At 42.8% G+C, this 18,310-nt stretch overlaps 1 protein-coding gene across 1 annotated transcript in view; it reads left to right on the top strand.

The window, feature by feature from the left end:
* Window positions 1–125: 125 nt before the first annotated feature.
* The window catches only part of adamts6 (ADAM metallopeptidase with thrombospondin type 1 motif, 6), a gene marked incomplete at its 3' end in the record, with an annotated part of 59,035 nt that continues 40,850 nt past the window's right edge, over window positions 126–18,310 (top strand). The window contains 10 exon segments of the mRNA XM_035668345.1: window positions 126–555; window positions 2,398–2,815; window positions 2,899–3,287; window positions 5,414–5,588; window positions 6,224–6,447; window positions 6,620–6,703; window positions 8,009–8,154; window positions 11,069–11,112; window positions 13,855–13,960; window positions 16,523–16,669. Of these exon segments, the coding sequence (XP_035524238.1) occupies window positions 2,716–2,815; window positions 2,899–3,287; window positions 5,414–5,588; window positions 6,224–6,447; window positions 6,620–6,703; window positions 8,009–8,154; window positions 11,069–11,112; window positions 13,855–13,960; window positions 16,523–16,669 (1,415 nt within the window).

Below are 18,310 nucleotides of genomic sequence, written 5' to 3'. Positions count from 1 at the left end.
GAAAAAGCTGCCAATTTGAAGCTGTCCTGTACTGGGACATACCCGGTCTCTGCAATGTAGTGAGGAGGAGCAGCTCCAAGCCAACTTTTTTTTTCTCCTCCTGCTGGTGTTTTGCATGCACTTTTCTGAGGAGCAGTCTGCCGCTGTGGCGGTTCCTGAGGTGGCAGAACACCCTCTGCAACCTCAGCTCACTTTTTAAGCCACTCTGAGCCACCACCAAGAACACAAAGTCTAGATTATAAAGACGACAGATAGAGCTGAAAATAGACCCTTCTGCTGGAGGAAATCCAAGACTTTGAAAAGCTGAATAACTGCTTTTTTTGTTGTGTGTGTGTGTGTGTATGTGTGTGTGTGTGTGTGACACAGTGTCTGAGATACTGCTGCTCAGAAGGGGAGACTCACACTGCAGTTTTAGAGGATGGCAGAGGAGTCCAAAGGGAGATGAAAAGAGGAGAGCAGCAGAGGTTTGTGTGCGGAACTTCAGAGCTGCACACGTCTTTTGTCCTGAGCTCTGCCTGCACACTTGGACCGGAGCTGACAATGAAGATGAGCATGGTAACTATGTGTTAACGCTGTTCGTGAGAATTACGGATGTCTTTCAGGATAGGGGGGGTTTGTCGTGTGAGCATTTAAATCCTCTCAGGGAAGCAGAGTGTTTACAAACCCCAGCATTTAGCCAGTTGTAGGCTGCTGCTCATTCAGGCACAGCGAGTTCACAGAGTTTTTTGCGCGGAAAATTTGCGCGTTTGGAAACATTTACGCACCGGATCTACAGTTGCAGGGTGTAAGAAAAAAAAGCGTTACAGCAGGTCCACATCTGCAGGGCTCAGACGAACTTACAAAACTTCCTAACAGAGCTCTTTTTTTATTTTATTTTATTTTTTATTTTTGCTTGCAACAAGAGCACAAACGCGTCAAAGCGATGTCAGGTGGTTAATTTGGATTTTCGCAGACGCTCCTTGAGGCTTGTATTTGAGGTACCGGTGTAATGCACACGGGCCGGCTGCCAACTGTCTGGGTCAGAGTGGCCAAGTAAGTAGCGCTGTCTGTCTGGAGTGCTGGAGCCAGAGCTTGAAGACACACACACTCACACACTCACATTCACACATACAAAATCCTCATTTCCAAAGGCTGTCATCCGTGTTTGGAGTGCCGGTCACTTTCATTGGACACCATCCGTCTATCACCTGGATCCGCTGACGTTTGTTTATAGCTGTGTAGTTTGCACATGCTGCCGCGTCAGTGAGTAAAACCACAACCTGCAGAAATTATATCATGTCGACTAGTCATCACCATTGGCGCTGTTAAGATTTATGCATGCGTATTAATGTGGCTTCAGCTGCACTGCACAGCCTCGTTTTGGTCACTCCAGTTCATGAATATTGAATTAATGGCACAAATGTGGCTAAAAGCAACGTTGTTAAGTGTTAAAGTTGAACAATCAGACTTTATATTATAAGATGTTGAACTTTTAGCACAAACCAGGTCTTCAGTTAGTGGTTATTTGAATCAAAGCTGCAACCATTAGTCAATTAATCGATCATAAAATTAATCAGCAACCATTTCACATAATTTATTGATCGTTTAAGTAAGTTTTTTAAGCAAAAAAACAGCAAACTTCTTCTGATTCCAGCTTCTTAAATGTGAGAATGTGTTGCTTGTTGTTGGTTCATGTCAATTTTAAATGATCATCTTTGTGTTTTGGTCTCTTGGTCAGATTAAAAAAAGCAATTCAACGATGTTCATCATGGTTGTTGAAAGAAGGGGTGCTGAGGTGGCTGCTGCACCCCTAATGAAAGTTCATAATAATGTTCTCCATGTCCTTTTCTATGAGGATTTACATGTGTACTCTGATATCTGTGGCAGGAAGGAGGTTTTATCTTGTTTGTAATCAATTTTATCCACTAAAATATATATAGATATAAAAAATACAATATGATATCTTGCTTTTTCTGAGCACCCACAACTCTGACGAACTTCCAGTGTCCAGCTTCTCACTCTTTTGTAGACAAAAATTAATTGATTGATTAAGAAAATCATTGGCAGATTAATCAGTGAAACCTTTTGATCTATAAAATGTCATAAAATGTAGAGCAGAGCCCAAAGTTGCAACTACAGATTGCTTCTTTTGTCCAACCAGCTGTCTGAAATCCAATCATGTTCAATTTAAAATGAAATAAACCAACAACAGCAGTGGACTGTCACATTTGTGAAGCTGAAATCAGCAAATGTTTTTAAAAAATGTAATGAAAAGACTAAAATGATCAACCGATTGTTAGAAAAGTTGCAGATAAACTTCCTGTCGGTCGATTAATCGATTAATTGAAGTGACTAACCATTTCTGATTAAGCCAAGAGATAAAAAGGTCATGTAACCCCTGCTTGGTTTCCTCTGCAGGAATTCAGATGGATCGGTCAAGACAAGTTATCAATATAGAGCTTCGTGTTTGGAGTTACACCTGAGAGTGACTGCATCTGATGGATTACGCTGTTTTCTACGAGCTGCTGACATGAATTCAGAGGCCAGTGAGATGTGGAAGTGCTCGCCTTCAGGAGAAATCTGAGACCTGGATGAGCCCTCGAGCACAACGAGAAAATTCAAGTGAAGGAGACAAACCATGGACTTGTTATGGTGTGGCATCGGACCGACCGTGTGCTTTTAACCCGTTTGTAGCACCCTCTACCCCTCACCCCATGTCACAGCTTTCCCTGAATTATGGAAATTTTGTGGAAGACGCTGACTTGGACATTGAGCCTGGTGGTGATGGCTGCTTCTGAATTTCAAAGCATCAACAGACCTTCACACAACTCTCAAGGTATGATAGATTGCGCAGGAGGATCTTTAACCAGCAGTGTGTTCATTATCACATTATCTCTTCTTTTCTTTCTCCTGTAAAAGAGGAGTTCCTGTCCTACCTGCAGCACTACCAGCTGACTGTCCCGGCGCTGGTGGATGAGAACGGAGAGTTCCTGAGCTACACTGTGAAGCACCACCGGCCGGGCCGACGGAGACGCGGGGCGGTGGACCCCATGATGGGACAGCCGCCTGCGTTAGACCCGGACCCCCGAGAGTCCCGGCTCTTCTACAGACTGTCAGCCTACGGAAAGCACTTTCACTTAAACCTGACGCTCAACCCCCACCTAGTGTCAAAACATTTTACAGTGGAGTATTGGGGCAAAGAAGGGCTGGAGTGGCGTCATAACCTGGTAGATAACTGTCACTATGTTGGATTCTTGCAAAATCAGCAAAGCACGACCAGAGTGGCGCTCAGCAACTGCAAAGGCCTGGTGAGTACAAAGGGTGACTTTTTTTTTGTTATTATTCCAAGTGACCGGTTCACACTCTCTAACTGCCCTTTGAGCCACACCGCTAACCTCAAACAAACCCTCAAACTAATGTCAGATAACTAATATATACCTAGCTTGTGCTGCTCTCATGTCAGCCAATCTTTCAGAGGATTAGACCAATTGTAGTTTGCTTAACAGAATCTTGGCTTCCGTCCACTTGGCACAGTCTGCAGGCAGCTCGGAGCGCGGCGATGCTCGTGGAGAGAAATCACATCATCTAAGTGATCTGTTAGTGATAAGCATCTTTTCTTTCCATTTGTGCGTTAAACATCACACTTCATCCTCAGGTTTTAAAAAGCCCCAGTAGTTGAGATCACATTTCTTGTAGTTGATCCCTTTTGTGATCTGTAACATAATGTGTCTAAGTCGTAGATATTACTATAAGTGCTCTGTTCAGAAACAAAACTGAACAGTACTAACAAGGCATCTAATTATGCTGTCTAAGCTTTTAGTCCTCGGGCTTTTATCCACAGACTGTGTGACTGTCCAGCTTCTCTTTGCTAATCAAGAAATTGGAAGACGTTTTAATAGCTGTTATCCCTCCTCGCTTCAGAATAACTCTAAAGAAGGGAAAAAAAGGCTCTGCTTCTTATTGGCAAATGTAATCATGTGGAGAAAACATGTAGCCAAATGTGTTGGCAAGACCTACACGGAGTATCATAAATTGAATTAGTGTTTGCTCTTTTTTCTAACAGCACCAAAAATGGACAAAACTGTGTCTGTACTTTAATGTAATCAGCTGTCTTGGACAGTTTGAGATCTTGACATCACACACTATTAAAACCCCTGAATATGTTTCTGTGTGTTGGTGTGATGTCTGCTTAATTGCTTTCATTGAACAGAGCAAGAAAAGTGTTTTCTACAAACTCATTTTGAAGGACTTCTCTCTGTTTATGCTTCGTAGAGAGTGTTGAAGGATTAAGAACATTGCTTTTAGTGTTGGTCTTGATGTAACTGATTGTTAGTGATTCTTAAATCTGACTGCAGAGTAGTAATTAATGTTTTGTATGTGCTAAAACATCACCCCATCAGGGAGAGATTACATAAGGGAATATATTCGTTATTTATTTCGTGATCCAGCTATATATATATATTAAGTATTGTACTTCTTCAAGTTGAGAGGCTTAAAAGACACCGTAACGAAAAAAAATCGAAGCAGCAAATGATTTCCTAACTTTTGGCCCTTACTATCCAAAAATGCTGGATCCTACATTTCCCATAATGCAACTCAAAAGCATCTTTCATCAGAGTTTCTTTATCTGGTAAATGTTCATGTATTTCACTCTCCACATCCCCAGTTTGTGAGGTCAGCTTTCTGTGAAAATGTCTCCCAGCCCACGATGAGATAACCCTGATGATGTCATTGCCTAATGTCATTTGTGCTAATTTGAGTTTATTCAACTCAAACAGCCAATTCATCAAATGCACAGACGTTAGCTTTAAGCTAGCTAGCAACAGACTTGTGTGTCTGAAACTACTCCAGTCTCTCTCCCCTTTTTTCACTCAGACATGTCTTTTTGCTCTACTTTGGGTCTAATCACATCTTTCCGTTAAGTTTGTATGCAATCGCATCACCTATTAAAGATCCAGTGTGTCACATTTAGGAGGATCTATTAGCAGAAATTGAATATAATATGCATAACTATGTTTTCATTTGTGTATAATTCCCTGAATATAGGAACTGTTATCTTTTTGTTACCTTAGAATAAGACGTTTTTATTTACAGACGCTGCGGGTCGCCTTCCGTGTGCTCCGCCATGTTGAACCGCCATGTTTCATTTGCAGTTTTCACACATTTCGCGGCCACTGTAGTTTCTCCTTCACACTTGTAAGTAGAGGGTGAAGTGAGGGAGTTGCAAGCTGCAACTACACAGCTAGATGCCACTAAATCTTCCACACTGGTTCTTTAGGTTTTCATTGTATTCTGTTTGAGCACACAGTTACAAGTAAACTGTGTAAAACAGGAGGAGTGCACCTTTAATAGAACAAAAGTGTTGTGTTAAGATGTGTTCAATGTTGGCTTGTGTTTGTAACCTGTTTCTCATTGATTTTTTCCCCCCAACAAGCACGGTGTTATAACAACAGAGGACGAACAGTATATGATAGAGCCATTAAAGAACATATCCTCCACCACCTCCGGTGAATGGAACCTGGAAGAAGCACAGCAACATGTTATTTATAAAATGTCTGCCATTCCCTCACCACAAGAGCATAGCCAGGAGTTCAGCTGTGGCATTTCAGGTTGGTGAACCTCCATCTGGGTTGGACTCTGTGTGGGTGGAACTGACGTAAAGGAATAACTATACATAGCAGGTTAGAGGAAGTGCTGGTTTGGTTCTAGGCCCAGGTTCCGGTAGACATGACCGGGCCTCTTGTGTGCTATAGTTGCTCCTGGCCTGGACACCTTTCAACCTGCAAGAAAAAGTCTCCCGCCAGCTTTCACAAAAGGGCCTTCAGTACATAAAGAGTACTTGGCTCTGACTTTTATAGAAGCACAAATCCTATTTATAGAACCAACAATCATGTTCAGATTTTAGAAATTCAAACAACTCCACCAAATGCTGTGTCTGCAAAGATATGACGAATTGGAAAAAGAACCAGGTGGATATTTAGGTATTTGGGCCAAGGTCTTATAAGAAACAGCAAAGGCTGTCATCGCCAGGAAGCTAGCATGCCTTAACATGTACCATCTTATAGCTTTTTCCCAGAGCATCTGGGTCATAAAGCAAAGGCTTTAGCTGCAAGGTTCAAAGGGGCAGATTCCCTGCATCTACTATACACAAACCAGCTCTCTCTCAAACCGACAATGCATCATCATTATGAAGTATGATTTAATAATTCACTATAACCTGTCTTTGTCTCCCTGTCGTTCACAGACCTCATTAAAAGCAGTGCACCTTGCCAGTCCAGCACGCCATCCCCTGTCCACTCGTCCCCCGCACCCCAGAACGACAGCGAGCAGTCGAACAGCACCCACAGACAGAGGCGCTCCGTTAGCAGTGAGCGCTTCGTGGAGACGCTTGTGGTCGCTGATAAAATGATGGTCGGTTACCACGGACGCAAAGACATTGAGCACTACATCTTGTCTGTAATGAATATTGTAAGTTTGATCCTACTTTTTGGTCACGTTCCAACACACTGTTGAACATAATTTCTCCATTGTTGCGCGGTTTAGTTAATGGATGTCTACGATAATGGTTGAAGATGAGAGGTTGTGACAGTTGGACACAATTTGTCTGACTTTGTGTCTTTTCTTCTTTTCTGGAGGTCAGGTTGCCAAACTTTACCGTGATGCCAGTCTAGGAAATGTTGTGAACATTATTGTGACCCGGTTGATTGTTCTGACTGAAGATCAGGTAAGAAGAACTCTATTTCTACCCCAACCTCTTGTCAGTTTTACTGTCTCTTTCATTAATTTCCCTAACTTTGAACTGTCAATACAGTACTATCACGTGAGCCCTTTTTATAGTGTCTTTACCCTCACCTGTAGCCAGTATATAACTGATACGCTTGGCGTGAGTGAGCTGCAGTATTTTATGTGATTGCCGTGGTTGAAGGGGGGAGAGAGAAGAGAGACTATTCACCATATGGCCACCACTTCAGATGAAAGATGTGCTCAGGCATCTTCCCACGGGGAGCCTCGATTGAGGGTTTTTACATGCACTGTACATGTGTATGTATGTGTGATGGGAGAAACAGAGTGTCCTCCTAGCATCTGTTTTTTTTCTAAAGGGGTCATAGCGGCTCTTTAGTAGCATCAAGTCCAAAAAACAAGTTTTCGTGTAAAGCGGGGCCGCACTTTGATCCAATTGGGAGGAAATACTTGTCTCTCAGTCCTTGTTTTGGATAAAATGAATAGAAAATACAGACAAAACAACATTTTATGGGGAAAGTGAGTCACTGATGGGCTGTTGAGTTGTTCAGCATTGTGTTGTAATTAATCAGAGGGCACGCTGAAATCAACACCGCATCACTGGCTGGCGAGGCAATGGTTTACTGTAGCTGAACCCATTACATTCATGGAAGTAGATGCATTTTGCAGACTCTGCGACAACTTCCTCAACTCCTTCTTCTCCTGCTAGTCTTCTTTCCCCATCTCTTACTTTTTTTGAATAATACAAGTCCTTGTTCTACTCCTTCTTTGACTCATCTAACTCTTCCTGCTATAAATGGGTTTACCTTTACTACGCCTGAATCTTCTCTTAAATCAAACACAAAAACTTTTTTGCTCTTCCAACAACTTGTCCTCTAACCTTCCTCTGATCCCAGCACAACTCTCCTCCAAATAATTCATCTAGATAATCGTTCTACTTTGGCAGGGACAGGAGGTGACAGGACACAATAAGATACGATACAACAGGGCATGACAGGACCCATCACATCGCAATACAATACGACATGACACCATATGACACCATACGTTACATGATATGACACAATATGTTACGACCCAGTACGACAGCACGATTTGATTTGATTGGACACAAATTCAACACTAGGCAACACAATACAATGCGACATGTTATGAAACAACACAATTGGGGATTAATAAAATATATCTTCATCTTCTTCTTCATGATACAACGCGACACAATTGGGCACGATACGGCACGATCTATCTATCATGTTTCATCGTATTGCATGCGCGTTGTCTTTTGCAGCCAAACCTGGAGATTAACCATCATGCTGACAAGTCTCTGGACAGTTTCTGTAAGTGGCAGAAGTCCATCCTGTCTCATCACAGCGATGGCAACAGCATTCCTGAAAATGGGATGGCTCATCATGACAACGCTGTCCTAATCACCCGGTAAGTGTTAGCTCACATTTACACGTATGGACCACATTTTGCTCACACACTAGCATAAGGATCCAGCATGGCTTCATATGCTTCAAAGGGTAAATTGTTTCTTGCAGTTGTTACTTTCATTGTAAGTAGTGCTAATTTTCACATTTTGAACAAATAGGTTGCAGGTTATTTTCTGTGCGCTTGGCGCATAAAAGCTGTGAAGTCACAGTTCAGTTTCAGACTGTAGATGTGTGTGTGTGTGAGTGCTAGTAGAGATGGCCAGCAGCTTCAGTACTCACACCTCCAAATGTCCACTTCTTGTGCACAGACTTTACCTGTAACTGTTAAAGCTGATGGGAATAAAGACCTCAGTTCTGGAAATAAAATGTGCTGTTTCAGACGCACTGTACCTGTCACACTGCAATTTATGTCATGGGTGTTACCATAAAACAGCAAACCTCTGTCATTACCTGGAATAGGCTTCATTGTTGCCAGAACTGTTTGGCCACATAACCTAGCAACTATATTCCCCCCACTGGTTTTGTCTAGAGAGAGGATGGTGTTCTGTGATTGACATGGGCTAAAGCCAAGCTTTTTGACTTTCTGGGCTCTGTACAAAACAGCCTTTCTATCATTAGTGTGCTCTTGCTTGTTGTCTGTCAGCTGATGTTCTCCAATTCCTTTGGCTCCTGTTTTTATTGTTGGTTTTAGCTTCACTATGCACCAGCACCAAAGGCTGTTTAGTACAGTCTAGATGCAGGGGTCATGGGGTTTATCTATTTGGCTGTGATCTTTTTCATTATCAATGAAATTTTAAATTTAGATACCAAACACCTTATGGGACTTACATAAACGTACTCATTCATGTTCAGCAACCTGCAGATAGCACATATAGTCCACTGGGGGAGCTGCATGTCAAATGTCAGACCGTGTCCAAACATGCCACACTGCACAGTGATGCCAACTTGGCAGCTTTATTGGTAGGTTTAATTACTTTTCAGACCCTCTTAACAAATGTATTTCTAGACTAGCGACAAATTTAGTGACTTGACCCCGACCGATATGTCTACGATACTGGCCTGTCGTAGATATATCGGTATCTTATTGGTATCAATGTATATGTCATCCAATTTATTTTTCCAGTAAATCTTAAATCTAACTCTTAATAAAGGTATTTGTTTAAAAAATTAGCCCTCTGAGTATGGCGAACATGGCAAAACTTCAATGTGTTAGCATTTTAGCGTGTGGGCATGTTAGCATGCTGGCATTACAGATCTGCTAGCATGGCTGTAGATTCTTAATCTTGTTATAAGTTATTTTAATTTCAGTAAACCAATGGTAGTTATTTAAGAGGTGTAAAACCTCAAAAACACACCCAAAAAGCAGCTTCTTAAAGGGTAAACCTGCAGTTCTCTTTAATCCCTGCAGGTGACACACGTGTCAGTTTCGTAGAAGCCATTATTGCCTGTAGATGGCGCACGTCAACACTGCTATTAGGCCTGTCAACAACTTACCACAGTGCAGTGCTTAACCCCATGTGATGAAGTATTGGTGAATGTGGAGTAAATATAGTATTGGTGAATACTGAGTAAAAACGAGGCAAAAGTAGGCGAAAGATAATGAGATAATAAGCTGTGGGGAGGAGGCACCAGCTGAGCTCAGAGATGCTAACATTGGAGATAGTATAAATAGCTGATGGTAGACACCAGGAAGCCCTCATTAACCACCATGTCTGGAGGAGCAGTCAGTACATTCCTCGCAATGGTGGAACACACCTAAAAAGGTTCAGTAGGATTTTTAACATGGCTGATGCTTGCAGCTCAGAGGGCATTATTATTTATTTCATACATTTGGAGCAATTTGTCTTTGGATCAGTGATCGAAGTAGAGCTGAAACAACTATTTTAATAATTTATAATTTATATATAAGCAGTAACACAAACATTTCAGCTCCTCTAACGTAAGGATTTGCTGCCTTTCTCTGCTTTATATCATTATAAACTGAATATATGTTGGTTTTGGAGCGTTGGTCGGACAGAACAAGACATTGATCTTGGGCTTTAGGAAAATGTGATTATCTCTATTTTCTGACATTTTATTGACCAAATTATTAATCAAGAAATAATTATCAATAATGAAAATAACAGTTAGTTGCAGCACTTTTCATTGCAACGGTTCACCGTTCTCAACCTTATCTTAATTTTCATCTTCATTGTGAGCTCCGCACAGCACTGTTGCTTCTTTGTCAGTCCCATTTTGAGCCTGCGCCGCCTTGTTTGGAATGTGGCCTGTCACGTTCAAAAAAAGACACCGAGGGAAATTAGGGGAATAAATCAAAACAAACAGACGTCCTAAACGAGGTCACGATTGTACCTCACTGATTTGGAGCCGCTCCACTGGGGAGGGAGGAGGAGGAGGAGGAGGAGGAGGAGAGAGAGGAGTTTATGGGGAGAGAGCGAGGGAGGGAGAGAGGGGAAGGAGAATGAAATTAAATTTGCTGTGCCCTTGGTTTTAATAGATTAAAAGCTTTAGCAATGATTGGATCATACATTTGAAATGTACGATGTGGCTCAGAGTGTTCTGGCCTTTTTTTCCCCCTGCGCTCTATTGGATTACCTGTGTGTGAGTTACGGGGGTTAACAGTAGGGACACAGCATGAGCGAAGCCTTTCACTCTGCTCTCTGAGAGCGCTGTGTGTTAGCTGCGCGAGCCTCGTGCGTACAGATGGAGGAATGAACCAGGTGTTTCTAGAACCAAACCTGCAACAACTTCATTAGATGCTATTGTTATGCTAAAGGTTGAGATTAGATCTCGCCGGACTTGTGTGATTAAACACGGAAAGAATGGAATGGAAAAGAGCCAGTGAAAGAAAATACTGTACAAAAAAAGGTTTAGAGTTAATATGTTTGTGTTCTTTTCCCCTTTTTCTTCTTTAGGTATGACATCTGCACCTACAAGAACAAACCCTGCGGTACCTTAGGTGAGTGCGCTGAATCAGAGGAAGATTTATCCACGCTAACATGTGTTTTCATGCTAAATTGGTAATTTTAGCTGATGTTGACTATATGATTCTCTGGTTGAGGAGTTCATCCGTCTCTTTTTCCCTCCCTATTGAGAGAGGTTTTCATTTTCACGTTCGGCCTTCGACGTGTCCTCAGACAAACCTTATTTAGCAACCTTCGCAGTCTCCTTCAGAAGAACCCCAGACGGCTCCTCCTGTGAGACATAATGAGAAGGATGTTTTCACTTGTGTTATTATAGCTCCTCAGTGACTCCCCTCTGTTGGTTGAGGCCCTGAACCTGGACAGCCGTGGTCACCTCCTCACACGGCCTCCAGTTTATAAAAAGTGCCCCGTTTCTCCTCCTCCTCCGCCACTAACCTCAGTTTGTCTAAGGTGTTTACACTTCCACCGGGTTGAGAGAGAAAGGAAAAGGTATGCATTGAGAAGCTGGGGAGGAGGGGGGGGGGTGAGGGATAAGGAGGAGGAGATGGAGAAGAAGAGGAGGAGTTGAAAGGAAAATGGAAGGGGAAAAGGACAATTACAGGGAGTGTTAGAGTATGCAGAAGGGAGATAGAGAGGGTGATACGCTGGTTGTGGCTGTATTGGGGGGTGGGAAAAGGACAGCAAGCAGTGGCAGAGACCCCCACCTCCTCCCCCTGCTGCTCTCTCTCTCTCCTCTTCAACCCCTCATCCCACCACCACCCAGCCCTTCTCTCCCCATCTTATCTTTGTCAAGGCCCCGCAGGCACCACAGTATATCTTGGAGGTAATATTGTGACTTCAGGGGTGGTTTGACAGATTGACCGCATTCGTCACATTCCCCGGTCGCTTTAATTGCCCTGGCATCTGCTTGGCTTCCTCGTTTGTCTCAACCCCCACCCACCCCTCTACCTCTCCTCCTCCCTCTCCTCTCCTCTCTCCTCCCTCTCCTCTTCAGGGGATCATGCTCCCGGGTCAGATCGTTGGCCTTTAGGGTCGCCGAGTAATCACGGGGCCGGAGATAATACACAGTCCACCCCGGTGCAAAGAAAACAACTTGCATGCAGTGTGTGTGTTTGTGTGTGTGTGTGTGTGTGTGTGTCTGTGTTTGCGCTCACCCACGACACAACGCACACTCACTTTACTCACTCTCACACACACTCACACATTCTTAAACTAATCGTAGAGTAGCCACCCTCCCTCCTTTCCCTCCCTCTCCTCCTTCTTTCTTCACCTTCAGGCTCCCTCTTTCCCCGCAGTAATGGTTTCAGTGGCCTCCTGATTTGCGAGTCTATTCTTGTTTAGCCTCTTAGTAAAGAGGACACAAAAGCCATGCCACTTTTAGCAGGCAGTCAGGGAGTTCACGCAAACTAACATGTGTACACGCAGGTTACTCACTGAGTGCCAATGCAGGCAAGACACCTCTGTCCATATCACGCTTTGCAAAGATCTCAAAAACTGTGTTTTTGCATGCAAAATAAATGGACTTGAATTCATTGAGATGAATTTAAAGGGTCTGTGCACTCACTACAAAGAAACATCTCACTGCTTACTTACCCCTTGTTGTATCTTGCCGTATTCTTAGATATCTGCCTCCTCTTTGATAGGAAGAAGTTCCGATTGAACTGTTTTTAATTGCTTTTTTAAGTCATAATGCTGGAAATTTGGAAAAAAGTTGGTGAAGTGCAGTGGAAACAGACTGAAGCATGAGAGTTAAACAAGACATCAAATCTATGTGTATGGATACGGATACGGGGACTGAAACCATTAAAAATACAAACATGAATGTCATATTTCCAGCATGTTTTCTACATCGTTTTCATTTGCTTTGACTGGACCTCTTTTATTTATATCCTGTCAATGTGCCCTCTTCTCCTGCAGTAGTTTAATGGCACCTGAATGGAGAATTGGTGCCACCAACTGTTCTCGCATCACAGTAGTGGATGGAAATGTGCATATATTCGGATTTTCTTTTGCAGATTTTCTGAAAATATGGATCAAATTTGGATGTAAACTTGACAAGTAATGTCTGGGGATTAACATGGATTATTTTATACTTCACTGTTCTGGAGAGGAGGCGGATATCTCAATACTTGGGCGAATGAAACCAGAACTGCCTGCATGGTTCCATACGTCAAAAAAAGTGAGAAAACATTTAACCCCATTCAGATCCCTCACACACATTAACGCACATCCCCCAACACACACCTGCTTTGCACTGTCATATGATCCACTCTGCAGTCACCTCTAGATGTAATCTGTGAAGAATTGCCTCCTGTCTCCCGATCTGACCTGTCAGGTTTTAGGGAAGAAAAAAAAAGGACCTGCGACACCTGGATTGTGGAGAGGTTTAAACACCCTCTCCTCTCCCTTTCTCTCTCCCTCGTTCTCCGACTCGAGTTCTGAAATGAGGAAAACATGTATATTTCCTGACAGGTTTCTGGTGGGGTACGCTGTTGGTGAGGGGGTTCTTATATTCCCTTCCTTGGCTTGCGTTTTAGGCGATCCCTTGTTACATGAATTGAAATGTATAAATCTAACCCTTGTCTAGACATTTCCCAGCAGTCACTGCAGTTTGCAAGACAAAAAAAAAAAAAAGACGTCTAGCCGTTGCTAAACTCCCCCTGGTGAACAGAAGATCATATGTGTGGAATCCCAATTTTATGACTGAGTCCTAAGAATGCTTCGTCTTGACCCTATGTTTGTATGTTTGTCTGGCATGTGTGTGTGTGTGTGTCTAGGCTTGGCCTCAGTGGCTGGAATGTGCGAGCCGGAGAGGAGCTGCAGCATCAATGAAGACATCGGCCTTGGTTCTGCTTTCACTATTGCACACGAAATCGGCCACAAGTGAGTTTTAAGGTTTTTAAGATCCACAGATCCATTCTTAAAGAGGGGACTCCAGGAATCAAGAAATGGTTCAATAGTCCCATCCATCGAAATCGTATGCCACCGTCCTTATCAATTCCTTGTATTGATGCTGGCATGTTTTTGTAGGAACAACTATTCCTACATTCAGGTGTTTGTACACTAATGAAAACATAGCTATGAATAGTATATTCTGTTTCTGCCTATAGATCCTCCTAAATGTTACACACTGGACTTTTAATGCTAAATTAATATTCTGTCCACCATGTTATCATCACCGTGGCCAATTTACAGAGAAGTGTTTTCTTTAATTTAGATTTTATGATTTCACTGTCATATTTTGGCACTGGCAACTTACACAATAAAAAATATCTCACTCCGACAGCCGCCTGAGGGTCTTTATGGTCAGGTCTGTCCAGAGGAACATCCTCTGTTATGATATGTGACAGTGTAAGGGCCGGGTTATACCAGAAAAGAAGTAGTTTGTATTTCCGACCACATCTGAAATCAAATGTGTTTATAGCTCAGAACGGCCGCCGTGGAAGGCGCCGTGTGAAGCGTGATAGTGATTAAGTCTCTGAAGACATTCATAGTGTGCAGCTGGTTGTTGATATAAAAAGTGACAAATAAAAAATGTTCAAATATACTGGCCCCTTAACATCACCTACAGTATAATATTCTCTCCTCTCATTCTGTCACGGAGCTCTTTCCTTTAGACAGACGTTCTTTGGCATCTAATTAATGTCAAACTATTGGCTGTTTATGTCTGGCGGCTTTGTTCATTTCTTCTAATTGTTTAAGGTCCCTTAATATGACTTCTGACTCTGTTTTTGTCTGCTGATTTCTGACAGCTCTGAAGTGTGAAGCTCTGGCCTGCTGTAGACTTTGCTAATCTTGGGCTTATCATGAATCTGGCAATACAATACGTATCACAATACAGGGGTTATGATTCAATATATGATATATTGCAAGACAGTATAGGTACGAGTCTTTTTTGCTTTGTTAAGTCCAGTCTAAAGTCATCATATTTATATATAAATATATCCTTTATTTAACCAGGTGAAAGACTAAAGATTCAAATGTCTTTTTCAAGAGAGAGCTGGCCATAAACATTGTGACACACAGTAAATACAAATAAATAAACACAGATAGACACCAAAGATGAGCGAACACAATATCCAGGTAATATTGAATACAAGGTCAAGGATAAAAAACAATTATGACGAATAAACAGGAAACGATTTCAATCACATTGACCAAGAGAACTAATTTCTTGATTCTTTAAAATTGACTTAAATTTCCCCGTTACAGTTAGCTAATTCCAGGTCCTTCTCTTCATCATACCAGGAAGTCAGGGCAGCATATTTAAAAGCATTTTTGCCAAATTATGTTTTAACTCTGGTGATCAACATCTGTAGAATATTGCGAGAGGTCATATTGATCACATTCATGACCAGATTCAGTCTGACACATTCGACTCGAGTCCAAGCCTCTTCCAAATGACAAATTCCTTCTCTTGCTTCAGATCATCTAAAAACCTGTGTGCTCTAATAATCGCTCTTAAACAAACATTTCTTACTGCTCGAGTCCGCCAGACCTGCATGTAGCCCCTTTTCCCCCAGCAGACGTCTTGAACTGTATCTCCACATATTTGCTCATGCAAATGTCAGTGTCCACATACCTCTGGCTCTTTCTTCCTGAATATAAAGCAAAATAATGATGATGTATTAGTCTACGTATCCCTCTCGAGAGAGTTCAGCAAGATGGCGATTTCCTTTATTATGTCTCGTGTCTGCTTCTGTTGTGGGGCAGTTGTAAAAATAGTCTCTGCTTCTAGAGGATGTATAAAAAAAAACACGCTGCAGCGGGGTTTCAACTGGGGCTGATTTATTTCCAGAGTAGGGTAAAATGTCATAAACGCCAGCCTTAGAAAAACAGGTTCAGGCTGCGCGATGTGGTCGGGTTTGTTATATACATTAGACCTGATTTGTGCTCCTGGACTGTAAGGAAAAGTAAGCTTTGACATCCTGCTGTAACATTAGATTTTCTCTCAAATGATATCCAGACAGATAAGATTTTTTTTTTTTTTTAAATGAATTGTTAAAATGATTTATTTTCAGCCTTAAAGTCTTAAGCAGCTTTCACAACAGAGCACAGTGTCGGGAGCTGTTTGGGTTTTGGGTCTCTCTCTGTTCTCAGAGACTGATCTAAAGGATCCCTTCGTCCTCGCTCCACTCGGCTCCTCGTGGCCTGCTCAGACCTGCAGGCGGTGATTGACAGGCAGGCATCAGAGTGGTGATTAGAACTTACTTGTGCCTTTTGAGCTCCAGACAGGGTTTGACCCCTGACCCCCTCCACACAGCTGTTTCAGAGCCACAGAGCTCGATCTTTACAGCCAGAGCCACTGAGGGAGACGGCAACCTGGGCTGTCCACTTTCATCTAAACAGTTAACTGCCAAAGCGTGGGTCACTTTTATACCCGCGGTTACTGATGACCGTCATACACAGCTGCCTTAATTCCAATTTTAATTTTGTGTGTTTCAGTTTTGGGATGAACCACGATGGGATCGGGAATTCCTGTGGTACCAAAGGCCACGAGACGGCCAAACTGATGGCCGCCCATATAACAGCCAACACCAACCCTTTCTCCTGGTCCGCCTGCAGCAAAGACTACATCACCAGCTTTCTCGAGTAAGTGGATGATGGTTGTTCCCTGTGGGACTGTGTGTGTGTGTGTGCAGTAGAGAAAAAGGTGCAGCCGCCACCCTTTGCAACAAGCTGCCACTGGCTGGCCTTTGTGGTGACCCGCTAGGCCATCCTGTACGCAAGTCCTTCCCCACTTATTCACATCCATTTCATCACCAACACCGCTGCCAGACCTCCTTGTGGCTGTGTATGATAACTGGGTGCCTTCCACCCTTGCATCCTCGCACCGCAAGGCGGGTGATGTTAGAGCTCATGTGGTGCTCAGTGGTGATGTGTAGACCAGCTGCCTCCAACCGCTGCCCCACTGTTTTCTGGATAGGTCATAGAAGACAAAAACTTGAAGTGCACAAATAAACTGAGGAGTGAAGCGATGACGTTTGGCAGAATGAGGGATGAGTCCTGCCAGCCTGGCATGGTTAAAAAAACGTACCCAGGTTTCAGGGAGTTAGAGAAAGCCAGACAAAACATCTGGAGCTGGCCTGGCAGTGGACTCTGATTTGTCAGAGATCATGACAGGACTGTATGAAAAGCTACTACCCTAATCCCTGCACGTCATGGGTACATTGAGTTGAAGCTGCTTTTAAATGTGTTTAAATTAGCAGCTTTACTTGGGATGAATCTGATTATTACAAGAGTACAGGCTGAATTAGTTTTGCTCTCTTGTAACATTGTCAGGCTCACGATGGACAATTTTATGAAAACTGATGCAGCAGAACAATACGTTTTCTTTTTTAATCCACAAATTCATCTTCCTTGTCAAATCCTGGCACCTAAAGTACCCACAATGCAGCCGAACTGCAGTCAGTTTGGCCGGACATTTGGGTGTGTTGTGCTCCTGTTGCCAGGTCTCCCCAGAACCTCAAAACAGACTTTGGGATTGGTGGAGTAAGAGTCATCCTGGTCTCACTTGGGGACTGTTGGTAGCAGCTGTGGACTGAAGACACTGAGGACATTTCTCCACAGACTGGGCTCTGGGCGGGCCACTGGCCACTGCTGGGAAACTGCTTCATTGTGTAGAAATAACAATCAGAGAGTGGTCAGGATTGTTCCCACAGATGAGAAACATGCTGCCATTCTTCTTTAACCATCACAGGATGAGGTCAATGAGTCCTCATCCTTGTAACACTCAACAACTCTGAGCAACTGCTTGCTCGCAGCGGTGGCAGGGTAGCTGTTAACTATAGCAAAGTGCCACGTTGACACTGTAGAACATGTGGCACAAAAAACAAATGTTAGAATATAAACAGAAATAACTCCGATACAGAGTGAGTCATGGTGTCATTCAGGCTTCTTTAATCAATATTTTTTTTAATAACAATTGATGAAATAAGTATGTTTTATGTGAAAGGAGTTGCTCATAGTGACACATCATGCAGAACTACACCAAACTCTGCTGCTCCAATCAGAGCTTTTTAGCATTTTTTAACTCATTGTTTTGGTTTTGCGACTTACTGTTTTGGTTGACTCTTACAGCTCTCGTCAGCCTTATCTCCAGCAGCAGCAGGCGGCTGTTTTCAGCAAAAAGCAACAACTATATAACTAAGGTCCAGCCCTGATCGACAGACAGTTAGCAACTTGTGAACATGTAAAAATTTAGCGACCAAAGAGCCAGATATTTCCCACAGG

Source organism: Morone saxatilis, unplaced genomic scaffold, assembly GCF_004916995.1.
Source record: "Morone saxatilis isolate NCDOM2014 unplaced genomic scaffold, NCSU_SB_2.0 Contig21, whole genome shotgun sequence".
NCBI classification, from domain to species: Eukaryota; Metazoa; Chordata; class Actinopteri; family Moronidae; genus Morone; species Morone saxatilis.
The sequence above is the reverse complement of the archived record's forward strand: the minus strand, read 5'-3'. Positions and strand labels throughout refer to the sequence as shown.